This window comes from Vigna radiata, chromosome 5, assembly GCF_000741045.1.
Source record: "Vigna radiata var. radiata cultivar VC1973A chromosome 5, Vradiata_ver6, whole genome shotgun sequence".
NCBI lineage: Eukaryota > Viridiplantae > Streptophyta > Magnoliopsida > Fabales > Fabaceae > Vigna > Vigna radiata.
The window spans coordinates 22,756,650-22,779,418 of NC_028355.1; the positions used below are offsets into that span (position 1 = coordinate 22,756,650).

The window sequence follows — 22,769 nt, forward strand, 5'->3', positions numbered from 1 at the left end:
GTCTATAAAATTTATGTAGTAAAAAGAAATTCACTAGCAAGGTACCAATATAAATGAAACTAACCAATCGAGTTCAGCGTATAAAAGTCAAGCTTCATTTATAAAAAAAAAAAAAAAAAATAACTATATGTGTGGATAATTATTAGTACCTTCAATTCAGAGGCAATATTCATTCATTTCCTAATAAAAAATGAATTTAAAATAAACTAATAAGAAAAAATATAAAAAGAAATAGAAACTTGTAAGTTGGTATATTTTTACAAGTTAATTGAAATAATTTATAAAAGTAAATTAAAATAAGACTTTGTATGAAATTTTCTTGCTTAATCAAATTCACTTCTAAGTTAATTAAGAAACTTACAACTTTTTTAATGTTTCGTCTAACACGCTTTGACGCAGGTTAATTAATATAAGATCTTCTAAAATTAATTAACGATATTAAATTTAAGTTTTGGATATATTATTAGAATAAAAGCTAAACATATATCTGTTTCCTAAGCTTAGAAACAAAATTGAAATTCGTAAATATTTTAAATCTTGATATATTTTGATTTTAAATTTTAAAAACTAAATAGATATAGGCTCGTAACATAACTAAGTTAAGAAATAAATAGATGTTTGTGGATCTAACTTTATCAAAATTTAAAATAATAACAAATTTCAACTTTATTTTAAAATTTAAGAACTAATACATATTTAATTCTTAGAATAAATATATATGTAAGAGTTTTATCATTCATAAAGACAAAATTACTTTTAGAATGACAATTATAAAAGCGAATGAAGGTTTGATCATTCATTTTTGAAATAAAAAATCATTCTTATATTTAAGTTAATGAATATAGACTTTTGTTTACTTTATTTTTTTAAATATTAATTAAATAGTTATTTTACAAAAAATAAAAATATCATATTATTAAATGTCAAAATAATACACATTTATTTTTTTCAATATCAAATATAAAAAAAATTATAATGATATAAATATCAATATAAATTCAAATAATTATATAAAAGAGTCAAAATGATCACATGTATGACTTAAAAATAAGTTATAAAACTCATAAATCCATAATAATTTATATAAGTTTTTTATGTTATTTATTAAATTAAAGGATGTTTTAGCATTTTAACATAGGAGCAAGTATGAGATTAGACGAGAGAAACATATACATGCTTATCAATGTTTTCATATCTGATTTAAAAATGCGGACATTATTAATATTATAAGAAAATTCTTAAATAATTATTAATTTAATTAATTTTTAAATTAATAACTAAAATAATTTTTATTATGAATTTGTATTTATATCGGTCCTTAACTAAGATTTTGGTTATCAAGTAAATGAGTCTCATCCCTAAATATATTTTTGATGCTAAAATTAGCATTGTTTAAAAAAACTCTTTTAATATAATGTTAATCAATGAAAAATTCTTCATCAAGGAGACAAATTTAAATAATACGTATCAAAACTTGTTCATTGGTTTGCCTCTAATAAAGAGTGGTTTTTGCCTACATCCTTGCTTATCTTTGATGATATAATTTTGTAAACCTAACTAAGATCTATCTATGTTTCAATCATAATCGGTTAACACAATACCCGTCTAAATCATACTTTTACATAATATTAGAGTAAACATAATTAGAACAAATTATTTACCAAAACAGTAATTATATTAGAAGCAGCTAATTTAAAAAAAAAAACTGTATATTATTTTAAATAAAAGAACATAAACCAACATACATAAATATCTACCATGTTAATATGTTGTTCGTTTAAGGTGTTCTTTATAGAACTTTAAAATATCTATTACTAAACTATATCATTTATATATATATAAATTCGTGTTTATGTCTTATTTTATTATTATGAGATTTTGTTTATATACTAGATTAAAATAATATAAAAAGAATTTATCTTAATTAAAGCTGAAACTGTAAATGTTGGTTTGGGTAAAGTAGTTGATATAAAAATAGGTTAAAAGAGTGTGTTATAGAAGTAGATGCATCTGGAGAAAAGTTGTAAAGAAAGGGATTTTCCAGCAACTACTTACTGTCGTCTTCTCCTAAATTCCAAATTAGGAAGAAAGTAGCGTATGGTTTTGCTAGCTAAGCCACCTAAGAACTATCTTTTCGCAAACACAACAACATGCATTGCTATTCTCTTCTTGTTCATTTATTCATTTATGTCTCGACAACTTTTGAATTCGATTTCAAACCCATCCATTATTATTATTATTTAAAATAATGATATTTTAAATATTATTTTTTAACAATTTTTTTGACACTAAAGTACGTGTTACCATTTTATTAGTCTATTTAAATTTATTATAAAAAAATATTTGAAACGGATCAATCACAAACTATCAACTATCACGTATACGTTGTAAAAAAATTATAAAAATAGAATTGTTACGCTCAAATAATTAAGATTAAGAGTAAGACAGCACAACCACATTTAAATGCGCATTTTATCGTCTTCTACCTTTATTCTTTTTCTGTTTATGTCACCAAATTCCAAACTCAGATCTTCATATTGTTTTAGCTAATAAGGCATATTTTCTTTTCGGTCCACCCAATTCTACGCTGTATTTCATTCTTCACAATGACCAATAATTTCAATATGAATAAATACTTTTTTCTTTAAATAAGACTGAAATTAAAGAACGAGTTGCATGATTGATTAGAACACGTGATCGACATCCTTTCAAGAGTAACTTAAGAAGCATAAAACAATATTTTGTCACCCCCTATATCTTATTATTAATTTAATAATTAATCGTCATATTCGAAATATAACTAGGTTTGTAAAGTACTTTTTACACCTTTCAATATCAATTCAATTATTAATATTTAAATCATGTGAAGTTTTCATTATTTCATCCTTATCCTCGTTTCAAACTAAAAAGTTATATTCATTCTCGTTTCATATTAATCAATATAAAAATTGTCTCATTTTCATCCAATCAAACAATGAATATACTTATATTCGTATTTATACATATTTTCTTACAATTTTAATATCAATTAATAAAAATGATCAAATGTAGATTTAATATATCATTAAATAAAATTGTATAAATAAATAAAATTATAATTAAGAATATGATAAAATAAAAAACATTTTCAGACGAGACTCTCAAGATATAACAAAATTTGTTTGAGCGAAATAAAAAAATAAAGAAGATAAGTTTTTTTACATTACCTAATAAATAAAAAATTTACACAATCGAACACTTGAAATTAAAAGTGAAATACTCTCATGCCAAAAAAAATAAACGACAAATAAAAATAAAAAAGAAAATAGTACAAATAAACAACGACTACATTAGACTATTTTATGTAATAATCTAAAATTGTTTTAGACTTCGAAAAAAACATACCTCAAAAAGCTCGAAACATAAATTTTAAATAAAATTATGATACATTTTAATATAATTATTTTATTAATAAATAAAAAGATTTCATTCTTAAATTTGTTTTCCTAAACTCTTGAGTCACTCCTGTTTATAGATATGTTCAATTTGTAGATATAACTTATGATGTAAGTGTGAAAAGATTTTTAAGGTTGCAATAGCTTATGAAGTGTATATTTTTCATACAATATTTATTTTAATATGTAATATACTCAAGTTTTTATTAATATTAGTATAAATTTATATTTAATTTAATTTTACAAAAATCTATTTATAAGTTGAGATTTGCATATATTTGATTGTGTAATAACTTTAATGAAATAGAGTGAGTGAAATAAATTCTAAATGACTCATATACCATTTTAAAAAGTAGATTTATATTTTGATTAATTTCCCAAAATTATTTTATAAGATAAAATTTGTATATTAGTTGTATTCTATAATTTAATTTTAGTTATAGTTAAAGTTGAATTTCCAACAACGAGTTTTGTGCAGTAAAAATTAAATTACAAAAGACACTTAAAGTGTCCCAACCCATATAAAAGAAGTTAAAAATAAAACATATAACGAGTGTTGTTATTTTCTACTTGTGCCTAAAAGTCACATACTAAATAACCATAGTTTTCCATTAAAAAAATTGTAGATAAAATAATTCGTTGAAATCAAGCTTCTCTTTATTGAATTTGGTAATACTAATATATTATGATACAACTATTGAATCTTTGCATTTTACCACATGGTATATAATATGTATTGGATAACATTCTTGAGTCTAATATCATTACTTAATGGTAGAGACAAACAATTTTGTGATTGATAAAGAATAAATTATAATAATTGTGTATATATTAAACATTAAAATTATAATAATAGGATGTGATTGCAATGTAAAAAGGAGGAATAAATGAGTTAGTGTAGATGGAGATGGAGAAGGAAAAGAAAAAGTAAAATCTTCTACCAAACCATTTATTCTCACACCTATAAACATTAAATTGCTTCCTCCATTTCTTTGGCCAGCCATTGATTAACAACAAAACATATATATATTATGTGTTTTGTTTTTTAGAAGAAAACAAACCAAAGACCACCGACGAAACAGAACATTTGAAGTGAAAAATGAAGGGAAAAGAAGTTGAAGAATGTTCGTCGCTAGTGACTTAGTGAGAGAGAAAATGATTTGTGTGTCTGTCCTGTACGTGTACAAGACATAGTGTATGGTTCTCTTCTACGCCCACGCCCACGCCCACCATTGGGCGCGTTGGACCTTATTAAACCATGGTTTCATCTAGGATGGTAAAAAAAATATGGGGAGACGGATATTTGTAGATAAAATTTACGAGGGTAGTTATTATTTGTGGATATTTATTATTTGTGCGTAACGGGTAAAAGATATTTTAATATCTGTTTCTAAATGGGTTGGGTACCGGTAGTATACTATCCGATCCGTGAATATCCGTTACTAGTAAAAAATAAAATAAAAAACTAATTTATATAATTTTTAATTAAATTTAATTAAAAATAAAATGAAATTATATTTTATTATTTTAAAATTAAATAAAAATAAATTTTAATTTATATTATATTATAAATATATTTTTTGTAATTTCATTTTAAAATGTATAAATTTTTTTGTGGATATCTGTGGGTACCCCGAGTTTTAAACTATCTGCGAGTATTTTCTAAACGAATACTCGATGGATAGCGGGTCGGATGGTAGATATATTTTTATTCGACAGATCGGATTACGGGTAAATACTATCCATATCTAACCTGACCTGTTCTCATTCATAGTTTCACCTCTTTACTTTGATGAAATATCGTTTAAAAAGTGTAATTATCAAATATTTAATGAAATAAAAAAAATTAAATTGACAGAAGTTTTTTATTATAGATTTAATTAAGTTTTTAAGTTATTATAACATTAAATATTTTCTTTTGTTAGAAATTAATTAAAAATAAGTAAATGTAAATTTCATTTTAGAAACTAATTTTATAAAATCGAGTTAAATTTAATATTAAAAAAATATTTAATTTTATAAAAACTTGAAAACTTAATTAAGATGAGTTGATTACTTAAAAGTTCATTTAACAATTTTTCTGTTAAATTTTTTTAACTAAGAACTAAAAATTTATATTTTTTTTAACTAAGAACTAAAAAAGTGATAGGTCGGTTCACATAAACACCTATCACTTGTCACCAAAGACATTTTTTTTATGTTTATTTAAAAATCAAAGTCGTCATTTACCTAATTTGATTATTAAGTTTCATTTTTATGCTTTCAAGTTTGTGAAATGAATAGTAATATACATTTTAAGTGCTGCAACTTCATACCGTTTGTGGTTCCAACTCTACTTTTGTTCCGCAACTTTCTAATACCATATTAATAATAAAAATCACCTACTATTTAATCACAAAACTACATTGTTCAATAATATAAAGAAATAATATCTCGTAAAAGTAACTAAGATATCACATAAAGATAACAATCACATAACTCAATTGATAAAAGAAATAAATAAATAATAATAATAACTAAATTGTTAAATTTATTATAAAATTTCTTATACACTAAATAGATAAAAATAAAGAGTAATAAAAACTAAATTAAAAATTATTAAAGTTAATACAAGCTTCAAATATAGTTAAGTTTTTATTAAAATATTTACATTTTGTTCAGATTAAAATAAATATAATAAATTCTGATAGCTTTTTATATTTAATAATGAAAAACATCCATACGTGAAATAATGGATTGGTTAACTTTTATTTTAATCATATGTATTAAATAAAAACATAATAAATAGTTAAAATTAATTTAACAGGATCTTTATGTTGTTGACCTGAGAAGATTCAATTGCATATTGGTAAATATTTTCAAATTTTTCAGTATATGGTTTTTACGTTTGTTTTATATATATGGTATTTATAAAAAAAAGGTTTCGGGTGATTCGTCACAAAAAAAAAAAAGAAGTTGAAATTATAACTAATTGTTAATGTAAAAAGTATATTTCTAGTTTTAACCAGACAAAGAGAGACTTTAAACTTTTTTCACGAAATCTGAAAAGTAATGAGTTTTGTATGCATTTTTATAATGAGTTTTAAAAGATAAAATGCCTAACATGCCATTGGACTGAAGGGATCTAATAAGACTTTGCTTTCTGCTTTGGTTTACGTTTCAAACCAAACTAAAAAGTTTAGAAGATGTTCTCAAAAGTCCTTTTCAATTGCTTACTATGCTTCTCATGTAAAAGTAATTACCTTTTCAGTCTTCGCTTCCAGATACGTTTACATTTCAAACCATTCAATCTTATAATTATAAGATAAAGTCTTATTTTAATATAGATTAAATATGTTTTTAATTCTTATATTTTGGGATGATTTTTGTTTTAGTTTCTCTTTCAAACTAAGGTACAATTTAGTCTTTTAACTTTAGAAAACTTTGGTTTTAGTCTTTTTTACCAATTTTTTTTTAATTTTATTTGTTGTTTCAACTACGTTACTCAATTAACATTGAAGTAAAAATGTGTAAAACAGTGTAAAAAATCCTGATGTTATAATGAAACGCGTTTGAAACAGCAAATAAAGTTAAAAAAATTTGGTAAAAAAAGACTAAAGTTGAAGGACTAAATTGTACCTTAATTTGAAAGAGTGATTAAAACCAAAATCACTCCCCAAATATAGAAAATAAAAACATATTTAACCCTTTTAATATTTATCCTTGTTGATGTGTAGGAGAATGATTAAATATACTAATTTACTTTAACAGCACTAAATGTGGTAAAAACGAAGAGAAAACAGGGAGAAAAAAGAGAGTATATGATTTTATGGTACGATCGATTGGAAAAGGAAAGAGAAAACTGAACCCCAATAAATGTTTATTGTTTTTATACTAAATAAATAAACAAAGGGAACAAAATTAATACCAGAACTGTTGTAGACCATAGTTTTCTTCCTGGTTTTTCTGCCTCTGATGTAATCATCATCCTACCATTGAACGATACATGATTTTTTTATGTTAAAATGCTGGAATTTATTCATTTGAGTAAATTATAAAAAATTATAGATTGAAGTAAATCGTCATAGTTTCACAATTTCGGTCTAAATAAATCATCATTCAATTATTGAATTTAGCATCAATTTTTTCTACAATAAAGTCATCATTTCAAAATGATTTTTTTTCAATTAGTGGTTATTTTAATAACATTTTTCTTTTTCTTTTATATTTTTTTATTATATATATATATATATATATATATATATATTGCTATACTAATCATAAATAAATAAAATAATTTATATTATTTGTAAAATATTACTATTTATATTTTCTTAACTAAGATAGTATTGATTTTCAAATAAGGTTTAGATACTTAATTATTTTTAAAAGGTACTAAACTATTTTTTATATATAAATTTTGGATAGTTTTTTTTTTTTATTTGGACTTAGATTGATTATTCCACTATAATGAATTTTGGTTTTGTAAAATAAAAATTGAAATTAGTTATAGTACACACCTTAAATTATATTTTCCCTTTTTCAAAATATATAATAATAAGGTGTATATATTATTTTAAAATCTAAAATAATTAAAAATATTGTATAAAGTAATTATTAATGTTTTACATTCAAATGAATCATGACAATAATTAGACTTATTAATGTATCTTATTAATTTTTTTATTGAAACATGTATATATGCTTTTCCTTTTGTCATGTTATTAAAAGAAGAAGAAAAGTCGGTGCAATCTAAATCAATTTATGGTATAATCTATAAACTCAACATTGACAGAAAGTAATGTATACGAGACTCATTGCTCATATAGATAATTACCCTAATTATATAATCCACTAAAGTCCAACATAAAAAAATATAAAATTTATCATCTAAACAATGGCGAAGTACATCTTAAAAATAATTAAATATCTAAATCTTTTTTTTTAATATAATACTATTACAAAAAAATATATAAAATTTCAATTAACAACATAAAAATTTTATTGTATATATCTGGAACTAGTTTAGAAGTATATAATTAATAAAGATACAAAAAATAATTATTAGAGTAACTACCCTCTTAGAAAAGAAAAGTCGTTATCATATTAATGACTTTAATGTAAAATAAAAGTCAAAGTTATCCATTCAGTGACTATTTGTGTAAATTTTATTTCTTAAATTTTATGTACATCAATAAATTTATGTTAAGGTAGGTTGTCTTAATTTTAACATTTTCCTTTTATAGATTCTAATATATGACGTTATTTTAATACGAAAATGTTACAAGAGAAAAATAAAGTTCAATATTCTATTTTAAACGTAATTTCTTAACAATTCTTCTTATTTAAATAATAAAATAAAATGCATCAGTATAATAAAGTGAGTGCTTGAGTAGTTATTATTTTTAAATCGCTTTTTTTCCTGTAACCTATATTTCAATCAGGGTTTTGTTTATTGTTGATATTTTTGAAAGTAAAAATAAAATAAAAAATCTCATCGCATGATGATCTTAATTTTTGTAAGAAATGATTATAAAATTCAGAATTCATTCTTACCCTAAATAACACATTAAAAGAATCTGGATGTGTTTGTCTTTGGGAAAGTAAACGAGACATGCTTTACGATAATTATCTTTAAAAAAATTACTTCCTTGAATTTCAAAACTCAGGTTTTCACAAGTAATAAGTTTGTTGAAAACCATTCATTGTCTAATCTGAGATTACATTTTAATAGGCGGCTAGTTAGCTTGTTATAATTGTCTTCAAATTTGTCAAATGAAGCTTTAATGGTGAACGATGTTCCAAGAAATTCATCTTTATTTTCTAACTTCATAAATCACGATAACTTATGCTCTTAATTACCTCAGATTTTTTAAATCACGTTGTTTCCTCTAATAGAAATACAACTGTTCATGATACACGCACGCTTAAGTTTCTAATATTAAATGTGAAAAACAATAATGTTAATTAATTGTGCTCTTTTGAATCTACATAATCATACGACTTAAATACTCTCTAATATATATATATACATATTTTTTACTTTTGACTTAAATAAAATTTAACTGTTTTACTAAAAAATTAACGAGCAATATCATGTGTCGTATAAAGGAACATGCTAGCGTATATTTTGGTGGTTGTTTGAGACATATCATACGTGTGATTCATGCATTCTATGGAAGAATAAAGAACACCGATGAATGGAAAGAAACAAAGGTAGCATTGAAGAAAACTAGAACTAAAGCGCACTGGTAAGTCCAACTATTTTACTCCCATCCAAACATAGTTCTTTATTGCTGAATTTAGTTTTTATTTTTGTTATTCTCTGTCGGACTCTTTGACTAAAATTAAAATTAATTTTATTCAAATGGTTATATGTTTTGATATATTAATTTTTTAGTTAAATTTAAAACTAATTAATTACTAATTCAGGTAAGGAAATAAATAAATTATTAATATATGAATTCTGACCCCTGTCAGAATTGGTACAGTTCCTTTTGGACTAGAGATATGTTTTGCCATGATTGGATAGGTTAATACTTGCCTTCGAATTTCACTTTACTTCCACTACTTGTCAAAAAACAACACTCAGGAGTGGCAATAAAAGCTCAAGCAAATCAGCCATGGCAAGCTGCAGCTACCAGTCTTTTCACCAACCTCTTCTTCAAAACCCCAAATAAAAAAAAATAAAAATCAAATTTTTATACATGTACCAAAACAAAGAAAGAAATTAAAGGCGTTGAAACCAAACAGATCTATGTGATTTAGAGCGTGCAAAAGAGACTTGAGCAGAAAGAGAAAGAAGACATCAGTATCTCCACGCGTTGGCTTGCGTGTGGAATAAGTATTTTCCAGATTCTCTATCATTCATTCATCTTCAACTCTTAGTTTCAGAAGTATTTAAAGCCCTTAGCAGCAAGGCTATACTGCACTGCACCTCATCTCACCCCACCACTTTATCACTCTTCACTATTCTCCAAGCCGCCAAACCCACACCAATGATCCCTTCACTCTCTCTCCATATTATTCCTCTTCTCATTCTTCACATCCTCGTCCTAGCACCGCCGTCGTCGGCGGAAGCCCGCAATGGACAGTGGCACCTCCTCCAACAAAACATCGGCATTGTCGGCATGCACATGCAGCTTCTCCACAACGACCGAGTCATCATACTAGACCGCACTGACTTTGGATTCTCCAACATGACCCTCGCCGACGGTAGATGCCGCAAAAACTCAAATGAGATGGTCGTCAAAACCGACTGCACCGCACATTCCATCGAATACGACGTCGCAGCCAACACAGTCCGCGCCCTCTTCGTCCAAACCAACGTCTGGTGCTCCTCCGGTTCGGTTTCCCCCGACGGAACACTAGTCCAAACCGGTGGCTTCAACGACGGAGATCGTGCAGTCAGAACCTTCACCCCGTGCCGCACCTGCGACTGGCGCGAAGTTAACAATGGACTATCAACTCGAAGATGGTACGCCACCAACCACATCTTGCCAGATGGTCGACAAATAATAATCGGTGGTAGAAGACAATTCAACTACGAGTTTTACCCCAAGACAGAAACCACGGCTATGAACACTTACAGTTTACCTTTTCTCGTTCAAACAAACGACGCCTCGGCGGAAAATAATCTCTACCCCTTTGTTTTCTTAAACGTCGATGGCAATCTTTTCATCTTCGCAAACAACCGCGCTATCTTATTCGATTACAATAAGAACCGTGTCGTCAGAACCTACCCTCAAATACCCGGTGGAGACCCACGGTGCTATCCCAGTACCGGTTCCGCGGTTTTGCTTCCGTTGAAGAATCTTCGAGAATCAAATCTGGAAGCCGAGGTTTTGATTTGCGGTGGAGCCCCGAGAGGAGCTTATCCGGATACCCTATCGGGTCGGTTTACCGGAGCGTTGAAAACGTGTGCTAGGATTAAAATAAGCGACCCGAACCCGAGTTGGGTGATGGAAACCATGCCAGGTGCGAGAGTCATGAGTGACATGGTTTTACTCCCAAACGGCGATGTTTTAATTATTAATGGAGCTTCAGAAGGGACGGCGGGCTGGGAATTGGGTCGGGACCCGGTATTGAGTCCATTTCTATATAAACCAAATAATCTGATCGGGTCGAGATTTGAGGTCCAAAACCCGTCAGATATTCCGCGAATGTACCACGCCAGTGCCATTGTGCTTCGTGATGGTCGCGTTCTTGTGTCTGGGAGCAATCCTCATGCGTGTTACAATTTCACCAACGTAATTTTCCCAACGGAATTACGGTTGGAAGCGTTTTCTCCTTCTTATCTTGAGCCCAGATTCTCTATCCTGCGTCCCACAATAGTGTCCCCTTCGTCCCAAACAATAGTGAAGTACGGTGAGACATTGAAGGTTGGATTTGAGGTGACCGCGAGTTTGTCTAAGGATTCGGTGTCGGTTACGATGTTGGCGCCGCCTTTTGCAACGCACTCCTTCTCCATGAATCAGAGGTTGTTGGTTTTGGAGGCGCAAGATTTGAGCAAGGTCGGGAAATCGACTTACGAGGTGGAAGTTACGGCCCCGGGTTCCGGTGTTCTTGCACCGCCGGGTTTCTATCTGCTATTTGTGGTACATCAAGAAATTCCAAGCCACGGTATATGGGTTCGGATGGTGTGAAATTTAGTCACTGTCTGCTGAGACCAAGAACATATTTCCTTCCTTGTATTCTTATAATTCGTGTTTTCTTCTTTAATTGAAGTTATTTGTTTTTTTGTGAATGGCAGTGTCAGAACAGATTTGTTGGTGGGCATTAATTAACTGTAAGATATGAGTAGATAAGAGAGTCAAATAAAATTATTTACATTCTTCTTGGATTTTTCTTTTCATTTCTTATATACCCAATGTAGAATATTCAAAACGTGCAATATATTTTAAACTATTTTTGTTCAAGGGGGAATAAGGAAAAAGAAAATGAAAAGGACAAAGATAACTAAGAATTATTATTATTTATTTAAAAGTAAACAAAACGATAGAATTCATTTTTAAAGGGGACCACGGAAACAAAAACCTCTTTAACGAAGTATTTTTTTTCGATAATTTTTTTGTTATAAAATAATGAAGTAAAAGGTTGAATTTCGTAGTTTAAATTATGTATCTTCATATATATATATATATATATATATATATATATATATATATATATATATATATATATATATATGTGAAGATACATAATTTGAAAGGTAGGTTTATTTTAACAAAGTGACATTTTTTTTTCCAATCTCATTTAAGAGTTCCTAGACTCTCATTTCTTTTAAGAGGACAATTTTTTATCCTTATCGTTCAATTGAGTTTTAACATTTTAAAACCAAACTATCAGTAGTTTAAAAAGTATTTGATGTAATATAAATTATTTACCATAAATATAAATAGTCTTTATATATTCAAAATTAGTTATTTATAGTGTATTATTAATTATAATACAACTTATTTAGCTAAAAAATAATAATTTGTTACAAATTTTAATTATGAAGAATAAACATTTATTCTATGAAGTACACGTACGAAACTACAAGTTACTAATGTTTTAGTTATTATAATATGTTCCATACGACTAAAATAGTCAAATGACAATAGATAAATGTTTTTAAGCACCCAAATTATATTATAATTACAATCGATACTGACATCTTAAAAATAAAAGTAAAAAAAAAAAAAAACCTCCTGAAGACTCTACCCTCGCGTGTAAGATTCAAAAGCTTTATTATAATTTGTGTAATGTGAAACCTAAACCAACACTTTTGAAACTGGAAGAATGATAAAGGGAGCTTAAAGAACAGTATGGCAACAGTCTGTGTCCAATTCATGCTTTCTGTTCAAAAAAATATAAAAGAATGCTGATAAATTAAAGTGCATTGTATTGTTTAAACAAATACTAGTACAGATTACAGAACTTAGTGATGAAGGAATGCATAAAACTATATAATTTTATGTTTTAACGATTAAATCTCACATCGAGATAAAATCAATTTATAGTATATCGAGATAAAATCAATTTATACGTAAATTCAATGTTGTAAATATTTATGGGAGATTTAGTTACAGTCCAACCTTTTATGTTTGAGAACTATATTTTATGTTTGAGAACTATAAAAAAAAAATATTGAAAAAAGTTACTTGGATATTGGGGAGATGTTAATTAATGTAATAAGATTTATAAAAGATGTAAATTGAAAGAAAATTTGCAAAAAATATTATTATATGAGACTTGTAAAACCTTTTGTTTTGGGCTTGTCCTAACCAGCAAAGCAAAATGTGACACTTCGCAAGGTAATGTGCTGTAGCATATACACGCGTGAGAAATTTAGTTCAAATGCATCAATGCCATTTAATATTGTATGGTCGTTTTCATCCTTAAAATATAGGAATCTATTTCTGTTTCTTTTCTACATGTGCAACTAACTTTAAAAATACTTTTTTTAATTGTTATATAAACTATTATCACTTTAATTTCTAAACATATATTACTTTTCTTAATTAGAAATTGTCATTCTTTAAATCTCTCTCCATTATCTATGAAATCATTTCTTCATTGCTTTTCTAACATTTTCTATAGTCTCTCTTAGACACTAATAGATTTGCATATACATATTTTTCTTAACTTTTAACAACAATACAAGTCAATTCTTTTGAAGTAATTAAAGGCATTAAAACATATTTTTCTGAATAATTAAACCAATTATCCTTTTTTAAAAGTAATTAAAGAGTTTAAAAACATATTTTGGAAATACCAGCAGTTAAGGTATAGCACTGTTAATTTTTAAATTCAATATAGCTTTTTTGACGACATTTTGAATTTAAAATCTGTCTCCACTTATTCTAGAAGTCAAAAAACTACACTTCTAAAGTATTAAAATTCATTTAAAACAGTTCAAATTTCATATACTTTGACTTAATAATCAAATTCTTTTCTGCGTGTATATGAAATGAATATTCATCAATATTCACGGTTTATTTATATAATATCAGGATGTCTCCACTTTTTAACAATTAATATCCATAACTCTTTTATAGTATTATTTTTAATTGAGACTAAAAAAAATCTTTATTTACAAGTATACAATGATAAATATTCATCCAACATATAATACCAATATAATCATGACAGTTGTTAATTTTATATTATATAATTAATTATAAATTTAAAAATTATATTCAAAATATTTCTCATTTAATCAGAGGCATAAAAATATTACAAATATACGAAATTAAACCCCAATATTAAAAAAGTTAGGGTTAAATATGTTTTTAGTCCCTATACTTTGAGGCGATTTTAGTTTTAGTCTCTCTTTCAAACTAAGGTACAATTTAGTCATTCAACATTAGAAAATGCAATTTGATAAAAATGACTAAAACCAGAGTTTTTTAAGGTTGAAGGACTAAATTGTATCTTAATTTGAAAGAGGGACTAAAACCAAAATCGCCCCAAAATATAAGGATTAAAAACATATTTAACCCAAAAAAATTAAAAGTTTGGTATGAAATTCCCCTTTCCTCCTTTGATTTGACTGTTATTAAGATATATATCAATATTATCAAAATATTCCACTTGACTCAAAATTAAGGCAGCTCTCCTTTGATTGCTACGATAGATATATATATATATATACACTTAACGACATGATTTTAAAATTGGAATATTTAAAAAAAAATGTTTTATAATAATTTAATTTTTAGAAAAACACATATTTATCATTATTTTTAGTTTATTTTAAAATTATTCATTTCTGGTATTAATAAGAAACTAGTACTCAGATGAGATTTATATTAAATTATTAATATTTTAAATATTTTAATTAAATTCCTTATCTCATTTAAGTTTTTAAAACACAAATTTTGTTTTTTCTTTCTCTTATTATCGTTATTTATATAAATATATTATTGTATTAGGTTCTATTGTTTATAAACCTTTCAAAGTTTTCTTTATCAAATTGGACTGATAATGCATCTAGGAAAAGATTTATGATAACTCCATGACAGTATTGGTCTTTCCAATTCTTTTTATTTAATTGAGGTTAACACTTTCTTAAAAAAATAAATATGTTATATTGGTTTTATATTAAAATACGCATTTTAATATTTTAAATTAATATAATCAAAGTATAGTTTATATTTATATGGTTTGAGACATGCAGGTATGAGTATATATAAGAAATACGAGTTTTACATTTCCCATTCATTCTTATGTTAAAATATATATTTAATTCACTCAGTTCATAAATAATGTTAAGAATGTCCTTGTAAGATTTTAAATATATATTTTATTAAATTATTTTAACATACCAATTTATTCTTCGCTCACTTTATATTTTAATACAAAATATTAAAAATAAATGGAAATGATGTGTAATATTTAAGAAAGGAAAAACACGGGACAACTGTTATATGTAAAGATATTACTATTCTGTATATATGAATGGAATATTTTTTAATAAATTATAATTACTTTTTCTAACAATATAAAATTTAAAATATCTTTTAACACATACATATATTATTGTCATCATTTATTAATTTTGGATACAATTTTGAAACAATTTTATTTAATAATGTAAAGTTAACATAAATACATAAATAGATTCATTATTTAAAGTGTTATTCATTTATAAAATATTTTAATTTTTAAGTAAAAGTTAAAATTAGTTTATTTTTAAACTTAACCAAATTAGGTCAAAATGTCTAAAAGTCATACATTTTAAAAGTCGAAAGATTGATTACTTTTAAAAAAAGTGACTAATTCTAATTTTTTTGAGTATAAATTAAGAAAAAAAACCAATAAATATATTACAGAATCCATATAAATAGGAAAAAAATCAATTTATTTATGTTTATGTAAATATTAAATTAGTAATATACACTAATTAAATACTATCTTAATTATCATGCTCAATTCTATTTTTTATTTACATTTCGCCATTTTTTTCTTATATTATAATTAGTTTATTTTAAATTCATCTCTAATGTTATATTATGAAATTTAAAAGATTAATTGTTTGTTGAAAATGATAATTTATGAAAATGGTGTGAATGAAGTTAGTTTGTCATGAAACCTGACATCAACAAAGTTTCGTATTGGAAACCTCATAAGCTTCAACAAACATAAAGAGTTGGCTTCATTGGCTTCTGGATTTTCTGCAAAATGCGGTTTATCATATTGTTATGTTCAATCAACTCTGAATTCTTCTTCACGGGCCATTCTTTCTAGCTAGGAGTTTTGACTAATCAACCCCCAGCGATTTATTTATATTAATAAGAATAAATTATTCATTTTTTTAAATAAAATCAGAATTTCACTGAGTTATTTCACGAGAAATAAAGTTGATATTTTTATATGTAGCATAATCTCATTCAAAATTCAACATGCTCAGACATTAAATTATCTTAATAAGGCGTAAAGTAAATAATTTATTTCAAGAAAATAATCCGTGGAATTTTTATTCAGCAAGGTCATTTTTTCTATCAAATGTCTCTGGCAGGTTTCAGAGAGATGAGGTGAACTACAAAAGTGAAATTAATTACATTTAATTCGATCAGACAAGATACAGAGAATGCTAATACCATCATTAATCGAATCTGTAAATTTCATCGTTTAAACTTAATCAACATGCGTTCTTAAATATCTTAAAAAAACAACCATTCTTAGAAAACATTTAAAAATATTCAGAATTTTATAAAAAATTAATTACAGGTATTACTTAAAATCATCTGAATAAAAAAATGTTAACGACTACTTTTTCAAATAAAAAATAAATTATACAAGTATGTATAGTGAACGAAGTGTTTATTTGTTTTGAAAATTTAAGGTGTATTAATAAACCTTACACGATGCACCAAAATAAGAGTGTTATTGCCAGTTTGAATACTGGAAATGAATGCATAGTGCACGCATATATAGAAGAGAGCAGTGCTGCAAATGCAGCAGTATTTAAGGACTACCATTGCATGCAACCACACTCATTGCACCTCAACTTCAAAGCATTAACTCGAATACCACCTTCCAACAACACGTTCTGCTGTTATGGCTACACATCACCTTTTTCTTCTACCTACCATCTTCTTCCACCTTCTTCTCCTGTTCTCCCTTACCCTTCCCTTCCCCTCCCAAGCTACCAATGCCCAATGGCAGATACTCCAAAAATCCATAGGCATCGTCGCTATGCACATGCAGCTCCTCAACAATGACCGTGTCATCATCTTCGACCGCACCGATTTCGGCTCTTCCAACCTCACTCTCCCCAACGGCAACTGTCGTCACGATAACTCAGAAATTGTTATCAAAACAGACTGCACCGCTCACTCCATCGAATACGACGTCGCATCCAACACCTTCCGCGCTCTCTTCGTCCAAACAGACGTCTGGTGCTCCTCCGGCGGTGCCGTCGCCGACGGCACCCTCATCCAAACCGGCGGGTACAATGACGGCGAACGAAAAATAAGGTCCTTCGCTCCATGCGAAACAGGTGAGAACTGTGAGTGGCAAGAAACCGACAACGCCCTGGCAGTAAAAAGATGGTACTCCGCCAATCACTATTTGCCAGATGGACGACAAATTATAATCGGAGGGAGATGGCAATTCAACTACGAGTTTCATCCTAAGCGAAAAACAGAAGAGAATAACAAACCCTACGTGTTACCGTTTCTGCTTGAGACTCATGATAAGGGTGCGGAAAATAATCTTTATCCGTTTGTTGTTTTAAATGTGGACGGAAATCTTTTTATTTTTGCCAACAACCGTGCTATTCTGTTTGATTACCAGAACGACGCCGTTGTGAGAACGTACCCCGAGATACCCGGGGGAGACCCTAGGTGTTATCCTAGTACCGGTTCAGCGGTGTTGCTACCACTTAAGAATTTGGAAGCGGCGACGGTGGAAGCTGAGGTTTTGGTCTGCGGTGGGGCCCGCAGAGGGGCTTTTCAGCTTGTGCACAAGGGCGTTTTCTCCAAAGCAATGGATTCTTGCGCGCGGATTAAGATCACGGATCCGAATGCCACGTGGGCGGTGGAGACCATGCCGATGGGGCGGGTGATGGGTGACATGGTCATGCTCCCCAACGGCGACGTTTTGATCATAAACGGAGCTCAATCTGGAACAGCGGGATGGGGGAATGCAGAGAATCCGGCTCTTCAACCGGTTATTTATAGAACCAACGGTTCGGGTGGGTCGCGGTTCATGTTGCAACCCGCTTCGGATATTCCGAGAATGTATCATTCGACGGCCGTTCTGGTTCGTGATGGAAGAGTGATCGTAGGTGGGAGCAATCCTCACGAGAAATACGTGTTCTCTAATGTGTCATATCCTACGGAGTTGAGTTTGGAAGCTTTTTCTCCTTACTATCTGGACTCTGAGTTTGAGGCTGTACGTCCCATTATTGTAGAGCCTTGTTCTTACGTGAAGTTGATGTATGGCGAGAAATTGAAGATGAGTATTAAGGTGAATGGAAGGGTGGTGCCTGAGTTATTGTCCGTGACGATGTTAGCGCCGCCTTTTAACACGCACTCTTTTTCCATGAGTCAGAGGTTGTTGGTGTTGTCGATGGGTGAAGTTAAGGTGAGGGGAAATTCAAGTTGTGAATTTGAGGTGACGGCGCCAGGTTCACCTGTTCTTGCACCACCGACGTTTTATATGCTATTTGCGGTTCATGGAGACATTCCCAGCGAGGGAATTTGGATCAAGATGCAATGATTTCTTATTTCTTTTTTTTAGCTACTAATTTGTTTGAAAATCATTATTTGTGTTTATCTTTCAGAAATGGATGAAATTCGTGTTTGTAATATGAAACAATGTCCATGACTTTTGTTTCAAATCTTCTTTTAACATTTTTTATAATTATTTTAAATTGGTAAAAAGAATAACTGCATCTCACTATGTAACCTAGTCTAAGATTGTGTTTAAGTTTTTTTATTAAGAAAAATCATATTTTAACACTTTGATACCATTTTAACACTGCACACGTGTTAAAATGTGGTTAAATGGTTTCAAATTAAAAAAGAAACTTTGAATTTTCTCTTCCAAATATGTTTTTGTTTCAGTTTTTTAATTTGAAATCTTCCAATCATATTTTGACACGTGTGCAGTGTCAAAATGGTATCAAAATTGGTGTTAAAATATCATTTTTCTTTTATTAAATAAGATAATGAAAAGAGTAAAATAAATACGATAAAAAAAAAAAACGGCTTTCGGTTGATTATGGTTTTGAAGTGATAATGTATCGATCAAAATAAAAGCATATCTAACCAAATAAACAAAAAAAAAACTAAATTCTTTTTTTTTATATAAATAAATTTAATTAAGTTCTATAAATTTTTAAGCAATTATATTACTAAAGTTTCTTTTTTTTTTTAAATCTGTTTAAGTATAACATGTTACGAAACATTTAAAATTCCTTATAAAAATAAATAACATTTGAAAAAAAAATTCTCAAACACATTCAAGAGATTATACAGTAGAGAAAATTTTAAATTAATAGAAAAAGAGAGAGTTGAAATTTTCAACAAATTAATTAAAAATACTTAATTTGATAAATTAAAAAGAAGCATTAATAATTTATAAATTTTTAATAACTTGCAAAAAAATCTGACAAATCTAAATTTTATTACTTCTTAAATTTGAGAATAATCTGACTTATGATTAAAATTAATATAAAATAAAATATAATTGATATTATTATTATTATTATTATTATTAGTTTTGGTATTATTATTATTATTATCATTATTGTCAAAATTCTTATAGTAATAATAATTGTTATTATTATTGTTTTTATTAATGTTATTATTATAATTATTTTTATTAATATAATTATTACTACTACTATTATTATTATTAATTATTCACAAGGTTTAATAATGATAATTATTATTAATTATTTTTCAATGTTAATTTCACAATTAACATTGATATATAGTGTTATTGTGTTAATAATAATAATAATAATAATAATAATAATAATTATTATTATTATTATTATTATTATTATTATTATTATTATTATTATTATTCACAAGGTTTAATTATAAGAATAATAATTATTATTGATTATTTTTCTAATAGTTTTAATTCTACCATTAACATTATTACTATTGGTGATGATATTATTATTATTATTATAATATTATATTCTTCTTCTTCTTCTTATTATTATTATTATTATTATTCTTATTATTATTATAATTCTTCTTCTTCTTCTTCTTCTTCTTCTTCTTATTATTATTATTATTATTATTATTATTATTATTATTATTATTATTATTATTAAAGAAGTAGGAGACATTTATGTAAAAATTATGAATAAAGATGTATATTTTCTTTCTTAATCTATTTATTTAACGAAGGAATAAAAATCTTAGGATCTTCCTTAAATCGATTTTCCCAAATCAGCTTGAATTCCTTGAAACAAAAATATGCATTCTCTCTTCCTTGCGAAGAGTTCATCTGTCATATTTCATAAATTCTCCACCTTAGTAGGAAACACATGTCGCACCCTTCCAAGCTTCCCATGACAGTGGAAGACAAAATCTGTACGTGCATTTAAATTCCCAACTATTGGAAACTGTGCGACAGCAGAGAAAGTGAGATGTGCAATAAGTGGAATCCAAGTGGCAACTCTCGGAGTGCAGCAATTCAGGAAGTGGAAAACATGTGACAGCATGGGACTTGACCGTCCGGTTACAGTAGTGATATTTAAGTTGGGATTTTAAAATTGACGCCATTTTTCCTCTGCGTGCACCTCTTCATCCTCAACCTTCAGCAAACCATTTTCTCCTCCTTCTCTCTAAAACCTCCACCTTCTCCCTAAGATTCTGACCACTTCCTTTCCTCCGATCATCAACTTTCTTTTAGAATAAATACTCATGGTGTCAAGACCTTCACTTTGCACCGGTCCGATTTCCATTCTGAACCGACCTTGCGAACATTATAAGAGGTAGTCACTACATAAAAACCTTAGAGGCCTAGCTAGAAATAGATGTAAGGGAAGCTTATAAATTTAATTATGATTATTTTGTATGCATGATTTTGTGAGTTATGCTTGCTGAATGTATGATCTTGTTGTTGAGAAATGCATGTTTGATTTTTGGTATGAAATATGTCATAAAGTTATAAAACTTAGTGAAAATATGAATCTGTAATCGAAGGGTCATTAGGATCGTTCGGTTTCCTCTTAAAACAATTGATTTGGTACCTTTGTGTTGAAACTTAAATATCTTGCTTGGTTATCCATTCGAAATTAACCATTAAAGGACGTCCGGTCTTATACTGAACGTCCGGTCTCTAAGTGCTTAGTCATAGACTGAGTATTCGGTCTCATATTAACTATTTAGAACGTTCAGTCATACACTGAGCGTTCAGTCTATATTGATAATGTTCATTTAAAAGTGCTAGGTCTTATACCAGTACTTGAATTCTAAAAACGTCCGGTCATAAACTATACGTTCGGTTACACAAGTGTTTGGTATTGGACTAACACTTTATTTCTGAAGCATTCGGTTTCATATTATTATTACTCATTTTTAGAGAGTTCAGTCATAAACCAAGCGTTCGGTTTTACACATATGATAATCTGTTTGAGCATTTCGTCATAGACTAAGTACTCGGTTTGATATTAATTATCCTTCTTGGAAAAACGTTCAGTTTATAATATTATTTATTTGAAAAGTGTTCGGTCTTACACTCACACTTGATTCCTCACAGAGTGTTCGGTTTTGCATTAAAACTCGTTTTATTGAAGAGAACTTCTGCTAGTCATAAAGGCATCTGGCTAAAGTCATAAACTTTGTATTCGTTTCCTTCCAAGACTGACTTATGTTGTTTAGCGTTCATTCTTCTTCATGAATAAGTTTACCTGGATTGTCTTCAAAAAGTGTTCGGTTTTATCCTCTACCAGACCGTCCGATCAACTATTAAAATTCCTTGTTTTATTCAGTCTCTTGTTCTTTGACCATTCGGTCACTTATTGAATCCCTTTGATACTCAGTTTCCTTATCACAGTTGGTCATTTTGTATATGTACTGTTTATAAGAAAAAGAAGTAAATGATGAATGAGTTTATTATGATTTTAGAGTATTCCATGGAGGAATATCTCATGATTGGAATTGGATTGGTAAAATATGAACAAAGTTATTGTCCCGGTGTCGTCCTGATCCTGATATTCCGTGGTGACCTCTCTCATGTAGAGAAAGGTTATTCATGCGTGGGAATGGCAGGAGGTTCGCGGTCATAAGTTAGATGATCGTTGTAGGGCTAACCTCGGGTGACATCTAATAGTGTAAGCAGCTACTACACCACACTGGGTGCTAGGGACGTCGGACTACATGTTCATACCGTCCGGAC

The 22,769-nt window shown here is 28.1% G+C and overlaps 2 protein-coding genes across 2 annotated transcripts; both read left to right on the top strand.

The window, feature by feature from the left end:
- The first annotated feature begins 9,949 nt into the window (after positions 1-9,949).
- On the top strand, positions 9,950-12,257 carry LOC106761098 (aldehyde oxidase GLOX1). The gene has a single exon (XM_014644605.2). The coding sequence runs from the start codon at positions 10,412-10,414 to the stop codon at positions 12,056-12,058; it is 1,647 nt and encodes a 548-aa protein (XP_014500091.1). The 5' UTR covers positions 9,950-10,411; the 3' UTR covers positions 12,059-12,257.
- A 5,088-nt stretch (positions 12,258-17,345) lies between these two features.
- On the top strand, positions 17,346-19,182 carry LOC106760483 (aldehyde oxidase GLOX-like). The gene has a single exon (XM_014643912.2). It carries the CDS (start codon positions 17,460-17,462, stop codon positions 19,122-19,124), a length of 1,665 nt encoding a protein of 554 aa, XP_014499398.1. The 5' UTR covers positions 17,346-17,459; the 3' UTR covers positions 19,125-19,182.
- The last annotated feature ends 3,587 nt before the right edge of the window (positions 19,183-22,769 follow it).